The 19,242-nt window shown below is 34.5% G+C and overlaps 2 protein-coding genes across 2 annotated transcripts; both read left to right on the top strand.

The window, feature by feature from the left end:
- The first annotated feature begins 1,074 nt into the window (after positions 1-1,074).
- LOC132545524 (cytochrome P450 2B4-like) lies at positions 1,075-6,903 on the top strand. The gene is made up of 6 exons (XM_060209206.1): positions 1,075-1,420; positions 1,715-1,749; positions 1,884-2,068; positions 4,878-5,059; positions 6,062-6,505; positions 6,722-6,903. The coding sequence occupies exons 1-6, from the start codon at positions 1,075-1,077 to the stop codon at positions 6,901-6,903; spliced, it is 1,374 nt and encodes a 457-aa protein (XP_060065189.1).
- Positions 6,904-9,958: 3,055 nt separating this feature from the next.
- On the top strand, positions 9,959-15,567 carry LOC132545523 (pirin-like). Its single transcript, XM_060209205.1, has 8 exons — positions 9,959-10,066; positions 10,676-10,768; positions 11,431-11,511; positions 12,649-12,855; positions 13,079-13,208; positions 13,980-14,065; positions 14,567-14,633; positions 15,434-15,567. Exons 1-8 carry the CDS (start codon positions 9,974-9,976, stop codon positions 15,565-15,567), a joined length of 891 nt encoding a protein of 296 aa, XP_060065188.1. The 5' UTR covers positions 9,959-9,973.
- Positions 15,568-19,242: the final 3,675 nt, after the last annotated feature.

The following is a 19,242-nucleotide window of genomic DNA, read 5'->3' as shown; positions in this document are numbered from 1 at the left end:
TACTTGCATGCTAACCACTGACTTGGATATATCAGATATGAAAAAATGACGACCTGCTAAAGTAGATAAATACCAGCTTCGTAGAAAATTTGGGAAGGCATGCTACATCTTGAATTCAAGTTTGGAATACTCTGAAGTTCAATACAGAAGACCTTTCATGAAAACCAAATACTGTGTATTTTCATTGTTGTTAAACAGTAAAACTATGACTAGATTTATGTCTCAAAGTCTTGAAAATCAAACTCTCGCAAAAAATATAGCTACGACTTGTGAATGGCCAGCGAAGATTAAAAAAAACTGTGGATATGTTTCATTCGTGGGAAAATATCCATATTAGTTGTATGAAATTAGACACAACATTAATTTGAAATAGCATAGCGTTGTAGTAAATGCATTACCATGGTCACCAACAGAGAATTCATTGCTGTCGTAATGTTTAACTGGTTTAAATCAGTTTTGCATTTGGAAGTAAGTGAGATGCGCAATCGCAGTAAAATACAAAATTAAAGAATAATGCTAAAAGCTGACTAAAACATTCATAGCTGCAGAATGTCACGTTCAGTTAAAACAATCACATGTTAAATTCTCTTTGAACGATTTCCAGCAAATTTGGTCTCTTAGCGGCATTAATAAGTACCATTTTCTATGTGATGAAAATAAATCTATATTTAGATCTTATTTTTGTATTTACAAACTTTAAATGACTTTTTAAGAAACGGACTATATTTTGTCGCTTATAATAGATAAGTAAGTGTTCGCGAAAAGCCTAGTCAGCTTCCTCGTTTAATATTTGTTCAAAACATGCCAGTAATTTGGCTATTTTGCTTGTGAAAAAATACCAGTCTTCAGTTATAACAAAAATCATTTCACTTGCGTGTCTAATATTTATTTTGTATCTTTCACTCGATACAAAATATTTGACACACATATCAATACTAAAGATACTATTATATATTCTCTATATACCAGGAGGGTATGTGTTTTTAGGTCAAGGTTAAATCGTATCTTGTCTGAATGACATCATATATGTCGGCATGTATGTGGGGTACACTCACTGAACATCACTAGTCCAAGATGTTGGATGCTCTATTTAATTTCGATCTCTTCACGTTAGCCTTTGTTATATTAGGCTTATTGTTTCTTCTGAAGCTTGTGTATGTTCCAAACAACGGTCCTCCGGGACCTCGTGGATATCCACTAGTGGGAAATTTCCCACTCTTTTTGTCTGGAAGCAAAACAAAATTATTTGAACAGTTACGACAGAGTTACGGTGACGTATTCAGTCTACAGTTAGGTAGCAGACGAATGGTGGTAATCAATGGCTACGAGACCTTGAAGGAAGCGTTTGTGAAACGAGCTGATGTCTTCTCTGACCGACCAGTGGAGGATTCCCTAACTAAACGGTCCGGCAATGGTAAAGGTATGTACTAGTCAGCTTACAGTGTGTTAGAGTATATATGCTACACGCCGAGATCTTATTTCATTTGGACTGAGCGGCCTATATGTATTTAATATATTCAAGGTAAAACGACTTAGTCAAAAGCAAGGAAAATGCTGCAAAATGTTAATGAACCAATTTCCATCCTGTGTATCTAAGTCTTTAGAAAGTTCACTCTTATGAATGAAATCTTTCATTTTTGTAGGGGTTAAGTTTCGTTGATTTCATGCATACATTCATTTCTCTAAGTGATAAACATTTTGAATTAAACTGAAGGTTTAGTCATGAGCGACATTCATCCACGAGAGCACGTATCACTTAGGTCAATTTCATAGTTGTGTTGTCTTCCTCTACTATCTTGTTTAATATCAACGCAATGCTATTACTCGTTATCAAGTTATGATATAATTATTCGTAGCAAATCATTGTCATAATGTAACCACAGTGTGGAGATGCTTTTTCTCTGGGAACAATCGCACAGATCAGCGTATCTAACATTATTTGCAGCATTTCGTTTGGTGAAAGATATGCACATGAAGACAAGACATTCAAGGAACTGATGTTGATGATTGACGACCATGTAAAGTTGCTTACCAAAACTGCCATTACAAATTTCTTTCCGGTGCTCAGGTAACGGCTTGAAACATGTTGATTTATGTTGATTTTAGGTTTTGTGGTTTTTTTTTCGCTTTGTGTCTGTATTTTTTTTTTTATATTTCTACCAATAGCAATACCAAAGTGAGTTTTGTGATACCGGTTAAAGTTCTTCCAAAGAGATAGGAATATTGAGAGTGATGGTGCTCCTCCTTAGAACTCTAAAAAATGAATGTTGAAAATGGCAAATACTGTAAAATTATTAATATTTTGGTTGAATTCGTTGGTACTCCAAATCCACGAATTCAATGTCGAGGAAATGACTAACAGATAAAAGATGATATGTATTAAACTACGAATAAATTTTGAGATTAATTTTATTCCATGAAAATCAATGACTAACGAAAAGCTATGTTTTTAGAAAACCACGAAAACGTATGATTTTACACTGTAAGTTTTGAACAGCTTTGATATGGCATTCCTGATCAGTATGAATGCCAACTGGATAAAGTAAATTTCAAAATGACGCGTTAATATGCTTGTTCTTTCAAGTTGGCATTCACATTGTTCAGGAATGTCAAATACAAGCAGTTTTGCAAATTTGAATTAAAGGAGGTTTCTGAAAAAAGTGGCCACATGTGGTGTGTCCATCGCACAATCCTTTTTAATAGGGAGAACATGGAATATGTCTTCACTACTTAAAAACAGACTGACAACACTAACTGACACAATATCGAAAAACATTTTTTATTTGGCAAGTCATAAGATAATGTGGCCCGATCGAGTGTGATGCTTTCTTGTCAATATGTTGCGACATTACAGAAAGATAGCACACTAAAAAAGCTTTTGAGCTAATCATGTAAGGTAATGATGGAATTTTAAAGCCTATTTGCCCGCTTTGGCCTTCCATGATATTATTTAAAGGAGGGTATGATAGCGCATAATAAATACACCTGTTTGAAATATTATCACTAATGCATACATCAGGCGAGTCAGGTTAAAGTATGTTGTTCCATTTTTAGTAAGACTAAATACATACAGCTGTTTTACGTTTAGTTGTCTCATTTACTGACATTGTCATCCTTATGGAATTTAGATATATATATAAACTTTATTTGTTTTACAACAATTGCGAAACAAGTTATTTAAACTTATACTAATCACTCTTGTTGGCCCGGATGTAAGTGCGCGAGGGGCCGTATTGTGGGAGGAAACCGGAGTACCCGGGGAAAACCCACGCGGTCGGGCAGGTGACCCCTTACCTTTTCACGTCCGTTCCGGGAATCGAACCCCGGTCGGCTAGGTGAAAGGCGAGTGCGTTAACACTGCGCCACCCGACCACCCTTTATTTAGATATTGCGAAGATATAAGTGATCAGACAAGAAAAGAATAATTAAGTATTAAGTTCTTATGAAACGAATGGAGGTAGGAGGTAAATTCATCGGCCTCGTATATTTTCATTTCAATATCGGTAAAATGTTATTTTTCACTCTTCCACGAAAAACCACCAAAATGCTATAGAACTTGTTGCAGTGAAACTTCGTGGTCTGAGAGGATAATGGGGTATACGGCATGTTTTAATTGCAGAAAATGTAAGATGTGACACATGACTCTTTTACCTATGACCATCAAAAGCTGTAAAGCTTGATGATGTGATAATATGCCATGAATATCTAATTAGCAGGATTTTGAGATGTTTTGTACACAACATTTGCTCTATGGTCGTATAGACAAAGTGATTACTTCTTTCCCTGTTGAGTTGGATCGCACAAAAGACACAAGTAGATATCATCTTTCGATAAGAATTTGATACAATAGAGTCAAATAATAATTAAAAAGTGACATGTAGTGCTTCGTCTCCTTCTATTCAATGATGCGGAGGAATACTACTTTAAAACAAGCTAATGAGTAATTGATCAAAATGTTAAAATCTGGCTTTGAAAGTGCACTAATTCACATAATTCAATACCATAATTTTCATAATATTGCTGATGTTTATAACTTCAAAAACAACCGTCAAATATATATGTATATTCTGAACCAACCGAGCCACTATTCTAACGAACTAAAACCATGAGATATATAACGGTACATACAAAACTGATATAAACATTTTATGATTAATAATCAAAGAAATAGACAGATACAACAAGACAATTCCATTTCTTTTCGGAATTTCATACGCGGGAGAAATTTTCCTTCTGGAATGATGCGGTATGGAACACACATAGCACAAAAACACACTACTTACCCTTTAATTCAGGGATGTCCCTATTTCTACTTTAATGTAAATAGCTAATAAATTTCTTACACGTTTATTTTTACTCATTGTTGCCTATCTAAGAGTAATGATTTTTTCAGTTCTTGTTCCATTCATTTCTTTATGAAGAAATTCGATTGATAAAATCTATATAACCATCGTTATTTTTAACGTAGTCAAGGTCCCTTTCTTTTATAATTATCTACATTTAAAAGTAGAAATTGTTGTCAACGAAGGTTCTGATATTCCTCTTGATAAAGTTAACTTACTATTAGCGATAAGGATTCGTAATTGGCGCCACAATAACCAAGGTAACAGATGAGGAATATTCAATTGCAGCTGACAATTACTCAAACCCAAGACCTTCCCGCTGTCAACACTTGCATATTCTTTCAGCAGTGTTTACATGATCCTGTGTCACTTTCAAATATCTAACTAGAGGAAACAGGAGAATAGTTTTCGAGGAAGTCGCTTGGAATATTGTACATGTAGTGGATCGAACAAAAAGTACGTTTTCTTTTCTAAATTCATTCAGATAATTTCTACCAAAGGTTGATATCTGTGTGATTTTTTGTTTTTATATAGATATCTCCCTGGCGATGTGACTCATATAGAAGAGATAGGTAGAAATTTTGATAATCTAAGAAGGACCCTGCAACAGCAGATTGACAGACATCGAGCTACTTTTCAAAGTGGTAACATCAGAGATCTCATCGACGCATTCATAGAAGAAGAAATCAAAAGAGGCAAAAATGAGTATTTAGAAGGTAAGATCTCCAGCAACTATACATTAATGATTGTTAGAACGTTTGTATATGGTAAACACAGGCTAAATATCACACCATCTATTATATCTTTCTTAGTACACCATGTACCCCTAGCATCTCTAACGTGTCTGAGAGGGACGAACACATTTGCATGGTATGGTGTAACTGTACACTTTCTATACTGTATCAGATTCTAAATTTGTATGAAAAACTTTTATACTTTTGTCTTATTGCGAATTCTTCATTATTCACTGTTATTTCTATTTCGTACAAAACACGTCTAGTTGACGACATCTTTGTCATCCCATAGACCATTGGCATACGTATAGGAAAATACCAACATGACAACATAATCATAATTCAAACTCAAACTCCATAAACCATGACAAAATATGAACAAAGAAAGATTTACCCGTAGACTCTTGAAATAGTCAATATATTCATAACCCAAACTCAAATTAAATAATAAAACTAGGGCAAAATATGCACAAAAGAAAAATTAACACGGAAACCAGGTATTCAGGAAAGGTAAGCGTCATCTGGTTCATCGACGACACCAGGCTCTTAAACCTTGATCATTCAAAATATGTTTGTGACGTCTTGTATATAACTAACAAGAAATGTTTTGGCCATGTCCATCGTGTATGGTCACCATAATTTGAAATCGAGGTTACGACAGACTCTTCAATATCAGTAGCCTTAAGAGATGCAGGTTGATGAAAATTATGGGGAAGTGGTACGGTCGTCGTAGATATCCCATTAGAAATATTCTATTTCTTCCTGAAGATGGACGTGTTCGGTGCTCGATAGTTTGCCCGTTGGTACTGTTGTTGTAATTTGAGATCATGACGTTAATTGTTTGGATTTACATGGTGAGTGTCGTCGACGTTTTATAGAACATGAGTTTCGGTTATGATTATGTTGCCATGTCGGTATTTCTTTTTTTAAGCATGTGATTGTAAATTGCCTTAAATTAATTAACATACCTTTGGTCGTTTTCAGATGAAAATTTGGTAATTGTATTGGTGAATTTGTTCATTGCTGGAACTGAAACTACAGCTACAACCATCAAATGGGCGATTTTGTTTCTCCTTCACCACGCATGCGTGCAGACAAAACTACGGGATGAGATTAACAATGTTATAGGATCCTCACGACTTCCGTCTATGACCGATAAACCAAAAATGACGTACACTGACGCATTTATTCATGAGACATTGCGTATGGGAAATTTAGTTCCGTTGTCCCTGTTACATGGAGTCAAACACGACACAGAGTTCAAAGGATACAAAATACGTAAGGAAGATTTGGTAGTTCCGAACCTCGATTCCGCTTTATTTGACGAGACCTTGTTTACCGATCCCCATACCTTTAACCCAGAAAGATTCATCGGCGAAGACGGTCAGCTGAATGGAAAAGAGCGCACAGTTCTTGCATTTTCTCTAGGTAAGTGTAAATAATAGTAACATTGCCAATATATTGATCAATTATCCTTAATACGGTTTTCTGTCTTTTCGTAGCATTCCCATGGTAACGTTTTCTTTGCACATGTATCGTTAACTCAGTTTCTCATTTGTCTCGATTAGGTGCTTCATCAAATCATGAAATTTCAATTTCAATCGATTACATTTCATTGTTCATCATGAATCTAATTAAATATAGGGAGAAGAGTATGCTTTGGGGAAAACCTAGCAAGAATGGAACTCTTCTTATTTTTGACGTCATTGGTTCAACGATTCAAACTTCTTCCTGCAGACGATGAAAGTTTACCAACACTTGAACCGATATCTGGTGTGGTAAATTATCCTCAAAAATTCAAGTTTAAGGCAATAAAGATCAGCTAATCATGTACTGAGAGGTAATAGAAACGGTGTTATTTTAAAGAGTTAAAGAATAGTCAATTTTGGAATGTATTGTTGCACCATTTGTAAGAAAATATAAATTCGATGCCGCAAGTCAATTGCTGACATAACCAAATATATCCATACCAGTGGTTTTGTTCTTCCCATATTTTGCCTTGCCGTTGAAATAAAACATTCTGCAATTCTATGACTTGACTTGACTTGACTTTAAAACATTTAATGATAATAATACAAATACCTTTAATGTACAATAAAGGATGCACATAGGTGCAAATGTATTGTACTACATTTTTTTTGGTATTTGACTAAGCTCCATGTTTTTAAATACATTACTTAAGTGTAGTCTATCTACCTGAAAACAATGCTATATATATTGAAATGTAACTATATCGTCATCAAGGTTGGATACGGTTTATCACAAATATGACACTCCGTTTTTGTCCGCACCCGAACTACAGTAGTAGATTTTGTTTTTCACATGGTTTGAATTAACTATTTATGTTGTCACTTGATTTTGTAACATCTTCAGTACAATATCGGGTTGTATAGGTGTTGTTTTTCACATGGATTCAAATCAGTTTTCTTAATGCTTATTCAGCAAGGATTTTTTAAAGGCACGCAGGACATTTCAATTCAATAACGTAAAGATTTCAATTTAATTTATTCTACTAATACTCTGTTATTAATTGTACCTGCTCAAACATACTTAAGCCCTCCAGCAGTATCTACCACCTGCTATCTTAAAGATTGTACAAAAGACACATTAAGTGAATATCACCTATTAATACAAATGAAGTTATTTATACAGAGAGTATATACTAAAACTATACGTAATTACGTAAATTTAGATTCTGGTAAAATGAACAGAGCTTTTATTGTTATAAAATGGGACTGATAGAGGAACTTCACACAAATGATTTGAAGAATTTTTCTAAAAACTGTTTAAGTCAAAATAATGTTTAGCGTCTAAGAATATTATTATTCGGCTTAACGATATATCAGGGGTGAGAAATAATATAAGGCAAAAAATCAGAGACATAGCTAGCACAAAAGGGTTAAAGAAAGTAATACCGACACCAGTGGATTTTTTTTCAGAAAAACTAGAAATTAAACAGTAGACCTTGTAAGATGATAAACCTATTCCTTAAAATAAATAGTGGAAAGTTGCGAATATTTGCGAATTCTAAATTAAAAGCATACATTTTATAAATGGTAAATTATTACAATGGTTGAAAAATATTTTTCTTCAACGGAACTAGATTTCATGAAGCGGTTAACATATAAGGGTATTCCTACCAGTAAACGTGACCTTGATATATATATATATATATATATACCACCAGTAGAACACTTCCAGGTCGTTGGCTTTGCTTGTTTACTGATCATTATGTACAGCTAACCAGGTAAGTGAAACACGTGTGTGATGAAATTTCACGTAATGATGATGTCGAAACATACATTAGGAACAAATAAGTACAGAATGGTCAAATCATGCTTTGGTATAATCCAGAATTACATTAACTATAGAATTGTAACATATACTGTAGGTCTATGTTAACTGTTATGCGTGTGTGCAGGTCGATATGACATGGCAAATAATAAAGCTGAGGTGAGAAACTGGAATGTTTATGTATACACAAGTACATGTAGATATGTACATCCTCATGTATACCAGTCAATTGGCTTACAGATGATAAGCCTAAATACATGAGAAATCAAGATTCTTTTTCTCATTTTTAACACTAGTCAGACTTGGACATAAATATAAAAATGTAAAAAAAATATCGCAAATACAAATGCAAATGTAGTTATCTTTTTTTTTTGTTTGTTTTATTTCCTTCCGAGTTCCTTCAGCTATTGTCATTAACTTCAGTTTTTTTTTCTTATTTGAACAAGAAAGTAATTGGAAGGTATGGGGAGATATGATTGAAGGATGGACTTAACTGGACACATAGCTTCCTCAAAACTTTTTAGCGCTCTATATAATATTGTTTTATTTACCACGATGCTGCTATTTGTACATTTTGGTATCCATACAAGTGGTAGCTTTAAGTATCTTCATATTACATACTTTTTTGACGAAAATATGATTTGCTCCAGGGATTGGTATACCTGATAGTAGGTCAGCTACGCTCCTCATGACTTATAGTACTTGAGTCAATTAGAAACAGTTTAGATCTAATCCCAAAAACATAGGTATAAAATTGGTTTTGGGATTCGATCCTCAGCCCTGCTGGCTATACTGTTGGGGTATGATCTCATACAAGAGGTAGTTTTCAGTATCTTCATATTACATACTTGCAATTGATCGCCATTAAAGTACAAGCTATTCCATGCTACAGATATTGTCTACGAATTCATATCTGCAACTCAGAATGTGTCCCTACGTCATGTTTCATAAGAAACTATCAATGATTTATACAATTGTTTTGACGAAAAGTCATATGCTTCGCTTCAAGGATTGGTATACCTGACAGTGACGCTCCTCATGACTTCTAGTTCTCGAGTCAATTAGAAACAGTTTGGATCTAATCCCCTAAATTCATAGGTATGAAATTTGTTTTGGCCTCAGCCCTGCTCTCTATACTGTTGGAGTGTAATATGTGGGAAAATACAGTTTGTGTAACCCTATCATCTTTATCTTCAGGTGAAAGGAGATAATATCAAAATATTTTTTCACAAACGGTTGAAACTTGTGAATTAAGTTTTAAATAACTAGATTGATACTTGCTCTGAGACAACCATTAAAAAAAAAGAAAAAAACTTTTCATCTTAAATTTGCAATCCTTGAAAGTGTTTAGCTAAGACTGGATATGATACTAGCCCTCTGTGGCTCTTGTTTGTAAATGAGGTTTGTTTATAATCATGTTTGTACAGCCTTCAGCTGAATGTTGTGTTCCGAGGACAAAAAAGAAAAACTCGATACTTTTCCTGCCTTCTGAAGACTTACCACACTCATTTACCAGGCGATGCTTGTAACTTGACCACTTTGTATAGAACCCTCATTCCAGCTTAAAATAGAACGAACCAATACTGACCTGTGATCCCCAGCATGACGGCCAAGACAGTGGTCAAGACTGTCTTGAGTGTGGAGCAAGATGAGGGAGTTGGGGCTCGGGTGCGCAGGAGTGTCGGGCGCTTAGAGGTCAGTCATAATGCAAATTAATTTGTTTTGTCAAAAAATATTACATAAAATGTTACTTGGTAAATGAGAACACTAGATACTGTAGGTTAATGAAAAATGTACTTTGGAAGTAACCAGGGTGTTTTTCAGACGAATATTTTATACAACGTATATCCTAGAACTAACATGACCTGCCTTTTACCTCCAAAATTTGATTTTTTGTAAGCAGTACTAGGCACCTATCAATGATGTAAACATATCTGGATCCTCGAAAAGAAAAAATCCTTTTCTCTGTTTACTTAGTTTTAGTCTACCTTAATGTAATCAAAGGAGATATTATAACAGCATTGAAATTATCAAGTACCTTCCTTTCAGAAAAAAAGGTGTATTGGTCTCAGAATAATGTTGTACTGAAGAGGATGACAGCTTAAGATTAACATTTATACATGTTTTATTCTGTAATTTTACCAAGAAGTAGGAATCTGTGTATTTTTTTTTTATTCATATGTTGCTCGAGTTGGAGTTTGGATTATGATATTGTTGGCATGTGTCACACAATCACATTATTGTATCCCAATCACGATGATACAAGTAAGATCTGTAACTTTTAAATGTTTCGTTGTTTGGCAGTTGCGGGATCTCGATCCCTTCCTGATGCTGGACGAGTTTAAAGATCAACAGCCTGGTGGTTTCCCAGATCATCCCCATAGAGGATTCGAAACTGTAAGTCTTGTTGCTTGCCTAAGATCCGGACCCCAGCATAAGAATTAATATCTCAGAGAAATTGTTTTCTGTTCATGAATAATATCCTTCCAAGTAATATTAATGCTGTATAACAGTTGTATTAAAACTATTGATTTCTCTGGTTTTTTTAAGTTAAACTGAACAGGGATTTATTAATAAGTCAGTGACTAGATATAATTCTCATACCCATCCAGTCCTTTGTGACATGGATTGTGTGATACAAAGATAGCAGGTAAGGACAGGTGATCAGGGAAGTCTGTTACAAAATATATACTTTACATGTGACCTACAAATTTTAAGTTACTGTTAGATATAATACTTTATAAGTGATCTACTTCCTTAGGGGTACCGTTATAAAAAAATCCTTACATATTTTACAGGTGACCTACTTCCTGAAGGGTGTTGTTATATATGATACATACTTTATAGGTGATCTACATCCTGAGTGGTACTGTTAGATATAATACTGACATACTTTACATGTGACCTTCATCTTGTAGGGCGCGGTTAGATTTGATACTTACATATTTTACAGGTGACCTACATTCTGAAGGGCGCGGTTAGATGTAATACTTACATACTTTACAGGTAACCTACATCCTGAGTGGTAAAGTTAGTTATAATACTCACATACTTTACAGGTGACCTACATCCTGAAGGGCGCGGTTAGACACGAGGACTTCTGTGGTCATGCGGGTACCATTAACGAAGGAGACCTCCAGGTAAGGACATGAAGTCATACTATCAAAATATGAGACCTTTGTTATCTGTAACAATAATTCACACGAAAATGATATCAAAAGGCAGGGTTAGGTGGTAGACACTGCTGGTGGACTTTAAGTCCCCGAGGTTTGCCGTAACCTATTTGCCACCTTTACAGCCACTCGAATAGTGGCACAGTTGGTTCAGAAAATACACATTTACTTGACGCTATTCTAAAATTATCTGATGTATGAAAATAACTAAATTTATTTCAATATGGGGCTGCTGCATCTCCCCGTCTAGATTTTGACTTTTCTTTTGATCACTTTGGATTCTCCTAAGTCGCCTCCTAGGCTTCAAATTTAGGCCCTAAGCATCACTGACGAGTCCTGGAAGGACGGAACAGCTGTATTATGCCGTTTAATTCATTGTTTGTTTCCACTGTATATCAACCTAAATTATGTTAAGTATTCAGTTGTGTGTCCTTTGTACAATCTTACAGAAATATTGTACTTATGTTTAGTGTTGTGCAGGTTAGATGAAAGTTTCTAATCAGTTAACAAACTTAGTTGTTGACTTAGAGGAAGTATTTTTACTTTACAGAAATGTGCTATAACCGCCACCTTGAGTTTGCTTTGAGGTCAATAGAAGCAGAATGGTCTTAAATTTGCAAGTTTTTCTTGATGATCATTAATTCTAATTTTTCCATCCCAATGACTTACTGTTAATACTATAATTCATTCAATGTTTTCATACAGTACATCAATGTTTGTTACAATATTGACCATGATAAACGTTACATAAATACTCTAAAACGGCTCGTCGGGTGGCGCAGTGGTAATTCACTAGCCTTTCACCTAGCCGTCCGAGGTTCGTTTCCCAGAACGGACCTGGAAATGTTTGGGAACACCTTTTCGACCACGTGGGTTTTCTCTTGGTAACTCCGGATTCCACCCTCAATTAGACACCCCCGCTTGCATACAGGCCAAGAAGAGTGATTACTATAAGCTGATATCTCGTTCCGCAATTGTAAGCTGATGTTTGTAACATAAACAATCTTCATCATAATGACAAAGCAGTGAATATATTTCTCCAGTTCTTTTATCTTAAAGTTACTTTATTAGTCATGTTTTTATAATGGACTGGTTTTGTTTCAGTGGATGACCGCAGGGCGAGGTATTGTCCACTGTGAGATGCCATGGGGAGACGGAGTGACCCATGGCCTTCAACTGTGGGTCAATCTTGCTGCCGAAAATAAGATGATCAAGCCGGCCTATCAGGAACTCCTGGACAAGGACATTCCTCGGACCACTCAGGATGGAGTGACAGTGAAGGTCATTGCTGGAGAGGCATTTGGCATTAAGGTATAATTGCTATTGTACATATAATGGGATATTGGTCAGTATGTTGACACACCATACTGGAACTCGTATATAATAGGGCGGACTCTAATAGACAGACATTACTTGATCTACTAAGTCCTATTGTTTAACACTGTGTGTGAGGGTGTGCGGAAGGGGAGGAATGACCTGGTGTTATAGATAATTCTGTTTGTGGTGTTTAAATTATGCCTTTTCATCATTTTAGTCTCCAGTGTACACACGTACCCCGACCATGTATCTGGATTTCAAAATGGATCCTGGCTCAAAATTAGTCCAGCCAATACCAAACGAGTACACATCATTTGTGTACATCATTGATGGGAAAGGAAATTTTGGTGAGTGTGATATCCTATTGTGTTATCTCATATGTACCCGAATTCTTTAATAATCGAGGGTATTTTGTGTGGAATACAATTTTGTCGCAACAGTGTAAAGTTTTCTCTGAAAACAAATGTTTCTTCAGAGGCAATGTATCCTCACATAATTCACAAGTTTGATCGGGATTTCGCTTGGGAAATGATTGTATCTCGCACGGAAAAGATAGTTGGAATGCGATTTTACTCACTATAGCGTCACGTCATCATTTTATGAAGCATAATTTGATCACGTCATCAATGATGATGGTGCGGTGTGAATAGTTCCCAAGAGCAACTCTCAATTTGTAACAACTTCATTTCTAAAAATTATTTTAACCATTGGTCTCGACATATGTGCTAGGTTTTGATTGGCTAGCATGTGGCAAGCGTCATGCTAACCAGCCAAACTTTTAAACTCGAGCTGATATACCTCCTGTCATTGGATTAGACCTGTGTGAAATTCTGTTTCATAAAAGGGTTGAGATGTCTCTGTCCTCGAAACAGACATAAGATTCTATTTTACATGAGGGTTGAGATATCCTTATCCTCATACAAGACCCATGTAAGATTCTATTTCTCGACATCTCTTCCTTCAATGTATGTTATTTACATGTAAGCTTCAACCAGTTCCGAAGAATATTAGCTAATTAATGTCAAAACCCTTTTAAATATTGAAGAGTACTTTGTAATTGAAATAAAAACCTAAAAATATTGATATAGTTTAAGTGTTATCTCAATTTTACCCTTTAGGTGGCAGCACACAGCAGATGGAAATCAGTGCCCATCATACTGTAGTCCTCAGCAAAGAAGGGAATCAACTAGAAGTACAGAATAAGGTATATTTATTTGTGTATTTATAGAATAGTCTATCCAGTCATTACAGAGGCACTACCAAGCTCTTCGATTGTGTTTCATTTGTAATTTTATTCTTCAAATATAAACTTCAATAGTTAAAGTGCAGAATATCTAAAAACGTTTTGATCATTTTGATATGCAGTATGAATGTCCTCTGTATTAGTGCAGAAATGTATTATGGACCATGTTTAGGTCTTACATAGGGAGATGTTATAGAGTAATTGACTTTCTGAACAGTATGTATGTTTCAACTGTTATTTCGATAAAAGATACAATCCAAAATGTAGAAACCAATAGGAATTTATTGGAAACAAAGCTATTTTGCCATGATTGCTAAAATATCAAATACCGATACCAAGTTTGTTGAAATATTTTTTCTAAGTTTGCAAAGGTAAAAATCATCAAGTTGTTTGCTTCTAATAAATTTTGAGTTCCACAAAATTGACTGTATACGATTTTACCTGACCCTTTATGACTTTCAGGGTACAGAAATGCTTCGCTTTTTACTAATAGGAGGCAAACCTTTGAATGAACCTATCGTCCAACACGGTGAGCCTTTTTGTTGTTTATATAGACAGAACATTTTTAAATGTTTGTTTCGTCCTTTAACAAGTGATGTAAGAGTTAATTTTATCTGTCACTCCGGGGATCAGGGAGTAATTCTCTGTTGGACCTGAAAAGATATACCAGGTAGGTATCGGCCAACTGATGTTATACAGTGATATTTGGATGAAGATAATGTGAAACTTATTTGAATGATTAAATCACAGTGAGTGTCGTATTGCATAATAAATTTACTTCATTGTTTTGCTATTGTCATTTTAAAACTCAGATATGAAGCTACTATTTCATCTATTATGTTTTCAATGCGATCAAGCAGTATACTAGAAATGTGTTATGAAGTGATTTTGAAGAACAGAGGACCTTGTGGCTTAGTAAAGTAATTTTGTAACTTGGAGTGGCATGGTATCTGTCCCCCTAAAATTTAACACAGTTATAGTCACCATTGAGCCCTGATGAGCAAATATGATGTCTTTTTGTATAACCCTTATTTCATCAGTGTCGGTTGTCTATAATTTTATGAGAAAAAATAGAATATAGAAAAAATTGGAATGTGGACTCGTATTGTCAAATTGTTCTCATGCCTCGACCTAAGTGAATGTTTTAATTGGATACATAATCAATACTAAATTCAAGCATATGGGGAGTAGAGTCAAACGTCACTAGTCTATACTCAGGTGGATCCATGTAGCGTTTACCATAAAGCTGGATACTTAATTCACGACGTTTCACAAGATTTACTTTATGATGAAGTCACAATTTTCATGAAGCCATTGACTGTTTTCTAGGTCCATTTGTGATGAATACGAACCAAGAAATACAGCAAGCCATGGTAGACTTCCACCAGGGTAAAAATGGATTTGAGGGGGTCAGATCTTGGCAGTCAGAATATGTAAAGGAACAACAAGGGCGTCGGCATTAGATACACAAAGGTGTGATTGATAACTTTACCCGATTTCAATGATTACTAACTAGACTGGTATTTGTTACAAATTTTGAGCCATAATATACATAGAATATTTTTAATTTCTTGTTGATTATCAATCATGTTATTTTACAAATATGACAGGATATTGAAAAAGTTTCTTTGACGCGGTTGATGAAAACTAATTGATACCTTACTGGGAAAGTAGTTAGTAATGATATAAGATTTTATATTATTGTAGTGATCTTACATCAACACAGCAGTGATGATCAAGTTTTTATCTGATTATTGATTTTGTATCTTCTACTGGCAACAATGTTTTTGTATTGGATGAGTTAGTGAGCCTGTAATTATGTATCTGTCGATATTAATTAGAAATATTGCACCAACGGTTCTATTAAAATTTTACACCATGTGTCAAAACAGAAGTGAAAAATAATCCACCTCCCGGCCTAATCAGAGGTTTTGTTTCATTGAACAGGGCCATTCGTCATATACACACCGGAGGGAAAAGGTCTAGCCATGCGGGATTATCAAATGCAGTGAAATGGCTTTGAAAATGCCTTGAATCATTATGTTCCGATAGGAGTGTGACAAAAGGAAGATAACTTCCAAGATCTCCCACAGAAATGTTGGGAGCAGCTACAGACAATTTAACGTCTGCTAAAGACGGATTTTTTTTTTTACTTTTTTTGTTTGTTTTATTTAATTTTCACATAAATATGCTTAATGCAGAATGTTTTTTCTTTATATTCCTGTTGGTTAAGTTTGAACGACAGTTAATCATTGTTTTGATATTAAATTTACTTAACGGAGATTAAAGCAGCTTAATACAGTTGTTACCCTATATATCATAACAAAGCCACGTGTTGCCTTTTACTTTGTTAAGTTAACGCCTTATTTTTCAAGGGAAACCATTTCTTTATATTTGACTTTAATAAACAATTGTGACGCACATTAAAGATATCTGAAGATAAACAAGTACCTGTGAGACTGTTGAAGGGTGCAGATGGCCTATTTTCTGTCTGGAAACTATATATCCTAATTTTTGTCAAGCATCTTCCTTAACTTGTATATTATTCTATATGTATGTTTCCCCTGCATATTTCGTGGCGTAAATTAATTTTTAACACTACTCCAAGCATAAATATAAAGGCAATTATATTAGATTGCAAATAATAGAGTACTTATATATTTATGTACGTTAAGTTTGTGTAAAATAACTATTTGAGAAGTATTGTAAGGATCTTTCCTATATTTCGCAGGTAAATTCTTGAACCACAGGTATGTAAAGTTGAAAAAAATATGACATCTTCGAATTTAACAGTGAAACTAGCACAGGATGATCTTAATCAGGTATTATATTATACACATGGCAGCCATCTTTAATTTTGACCGTTTCAACTCAATGTTTGTGTTTCTTCTGATTCACAGTTTTCTCATTAGAACCAGAAGAAATAAGTCATTAGTCTAACCATTGTAGCTTTAGGTAATAGAAGATTGTGTGTCAGTATTTTCTCAATATAAAAGGCAGTTGACAGATCTGTTCAAATTACACAGGTAGGTCTACAATGGTGATAGTTAAGCATATTTTATCTCCTGTGATAAAGTTGATGGGGAGAATGTGTATGTGTTATACTGGATTAGGGCCTCCACTCTTTTGTCTATCCATCTATAACTGTGCACTAATACCGCTATGATGACACCTGTTGCGCATGTGTATAAATATTTATACTATATATTTGAATTTTAGATATTTTCATTTTGTTATGGGAGTTGTGACCCTTTTTTTGTGTATAAATAATTTCAAACAACACGTTGAATTAGACATTATTGTTTACACCTCTGAAACTTCATGATACTTAATAAATTGTCTAGTGCTAATGCTTAATTCAACTGTTTATAAAAAAATGTTTTACATTTTAATACATTTCACCGGACACGGTGAATTCAATGCATAATCTAATCAGTAATATCAACGGTATGGTCCGATATTGATACTGGATCTTTTTCGTTGCAAGGGCTTATGCTGTTTTCGACTACAAGGCTCGAACGAAGGTCGTCCAACCTGCCGTACTTGAAACTATCAGTATTCTAACTAAAGCACGTGCTCACGTGTAAAGCTTATGCAAAAAGTGTTGATGATTTCCAGGATCCTTATGTTAATAATTGACATTAAACTAAAGAAACCTTAAAAGTGGTAAGTGATCTATTTAAGGTTAGAACCTTATACCAGTAGTGCACCAATTATCATTCAAGAAGACAGATTAGCAAAATCCGTATTCAGGACGATATCCACTTTTAAAAATAATAAGTAGCAATTTCAGTCATGATGTAAAAAAGTTATTTCAATTAAGTAACATAAAGTGTTCAAACTTATTAGCCCTGGATCGATCAGACAAAAATATATGGTTAATGAAGAATGAAAACGAAACATTTTGAAACTGCTGTCTAATTTTTTTCATGAAAGCCTAATTTTGATTCCAGTAGACTTGGTATTGCAAATTTTACTATAAAGAATGTGCAATCGTAAAAATGGCCTTACCTGGTAGTTAAAACGGCGTTATCGTAAAAACGATATTTCTTATTTTTGTTTTTGCTGTACTTCAAAAATTTAACAAAGCAGTTTTTTTTAATTATTGTCACTACAAGAAACATATTAATTGCAAAGTAAAAAAGAAAGGGTATCTGTCTGTGAAACGTCGTATTACTATTTCTGAAATAAGATAGATTGAATTTATATATATATATATCAGCGCCTCCAATCTGCTTTATCGGTGGTATTTGAAGTATTCAGATGTGGGAAAATAATCGAAATATACAAGAAAACATTCACACATTGTGATATTGATATACCTTAATGATATACGATATTAGCACATGTTCACAATTTCACACAAGACAATTACTGTATGTTCGGTATATATAGACCTACATGTATAATGTACTTTGGCTAATGAACAGTAAGTCAAGTCTCTGCAACAGGGTCGGGTTTAATAGTCTAACATGGCATGGCACTTTTTACTAAAAAATTGTATTCATATTGTTTTACTATGTGGTGATTTGGATGGTTTGATTGGCAAAGATATCAGCGAATGATTGTTGACGAAATACGGACAAGCAAGGGCACAACTACACGTAGTCGTCTATCAGTACACTCCATGGCGCATTGGTTTCGGAACCCGTAGACTCATTTCTCGCTAGCTACATTGCACGTTAAGTCGATGAATTGCGACCAAGCAAGTGCATAAATTATATGAAATGTGTTAATACTATGATATTTATGTAAAAAAAAAAACCAGTGGAACAATGTGTGCACCTTTTTTTAAAAGAGTCAGATTCAAGTTTTTATTGTTTCCTTGTAAACTTTTTATAACAAACTATTTAATGAAAGTTTATTATTCATCGGTCGGTCTTTAATTAAATAGTTTATAAAAATAAGAAATGAGTCATCGAAAGTAATACTTTAAAACATCGTCATGTTTCCAATATAAGACGTGGATGTTTGGACTTCAGCAGCCAAAGAATTGCAAGAAGGCGTGGCCTATTATTCATGAGCGATTTTAATTCACTTGGTCGTTTATGAAAGAAGTTTAAATGTTTTAACATTTCGCGCCACAAGTTTTATTGCAAAAACGAAAGAAGAATGAAAAATTAAAACGAAAGCAGAAA

Source organism: Ylistrum balloti, unplaced genomic scaffold (genome assembly GCF_031769215.1).
Source record: "Ylistrum balloti isolate Yb309-2 unplaced genomic scaffold, AGI_CSIRO_Ybal_v1 Utg369850, whole genome shotgun sequence".
Classification (NCBI taxonomy): Eukaryota; Metazoa; Mollusca; class Bivalvia; order Pectinida; family Pectinidae; genus Ylistrum; species Ylistrum balloti.
This window is presented reverse-complemented; position numbering and strand designations above follow the sequence as displayed.

Coding starts and splice junctions, on each gene's coding strand:
- LOC132545524 (XM_060209206.1), top strand. CDS start 1,075: ATGTTGGATGCTCTATTTAATTTCGATCTCTTCACGTTAGCCTTTGTT. Junction 1,421..1,714: donor ACGGTCCGGCAATGGTAAAG/GTATGTACTAGT, acceptor ATTAAACTGAAG/GTTTAGTCATGAGCGACATT. Junction 5,060..6,061: donor CAAAAATGAGTATTTAGAAG/GTAAGATCTCCA, acceptor GGTCGTTTTCAG/ATGAAAATTTGGTAATTGTA.
- LOC132545523 (XM_060209205.1), top strand. CDS start 9,974: ATGACGGCCAAGACAGTGGTCAAGACTGTCTTGAGTGTGGAGCAAGAT. Junction 12,856..13,078: donor GAGAGGCATTTGGCATTAAG/GTATAATTGCTA, acceptor TCATCATTTTAG/TCTCCAGTGTACACACGTAC. Junction 13,209..13,979: donor TGATGGGAAAGGAAATTTTG/GTGAGTGTGATA, acceptor TTTACCCTTTAG/GTGGCAGCACACAGCAGATG.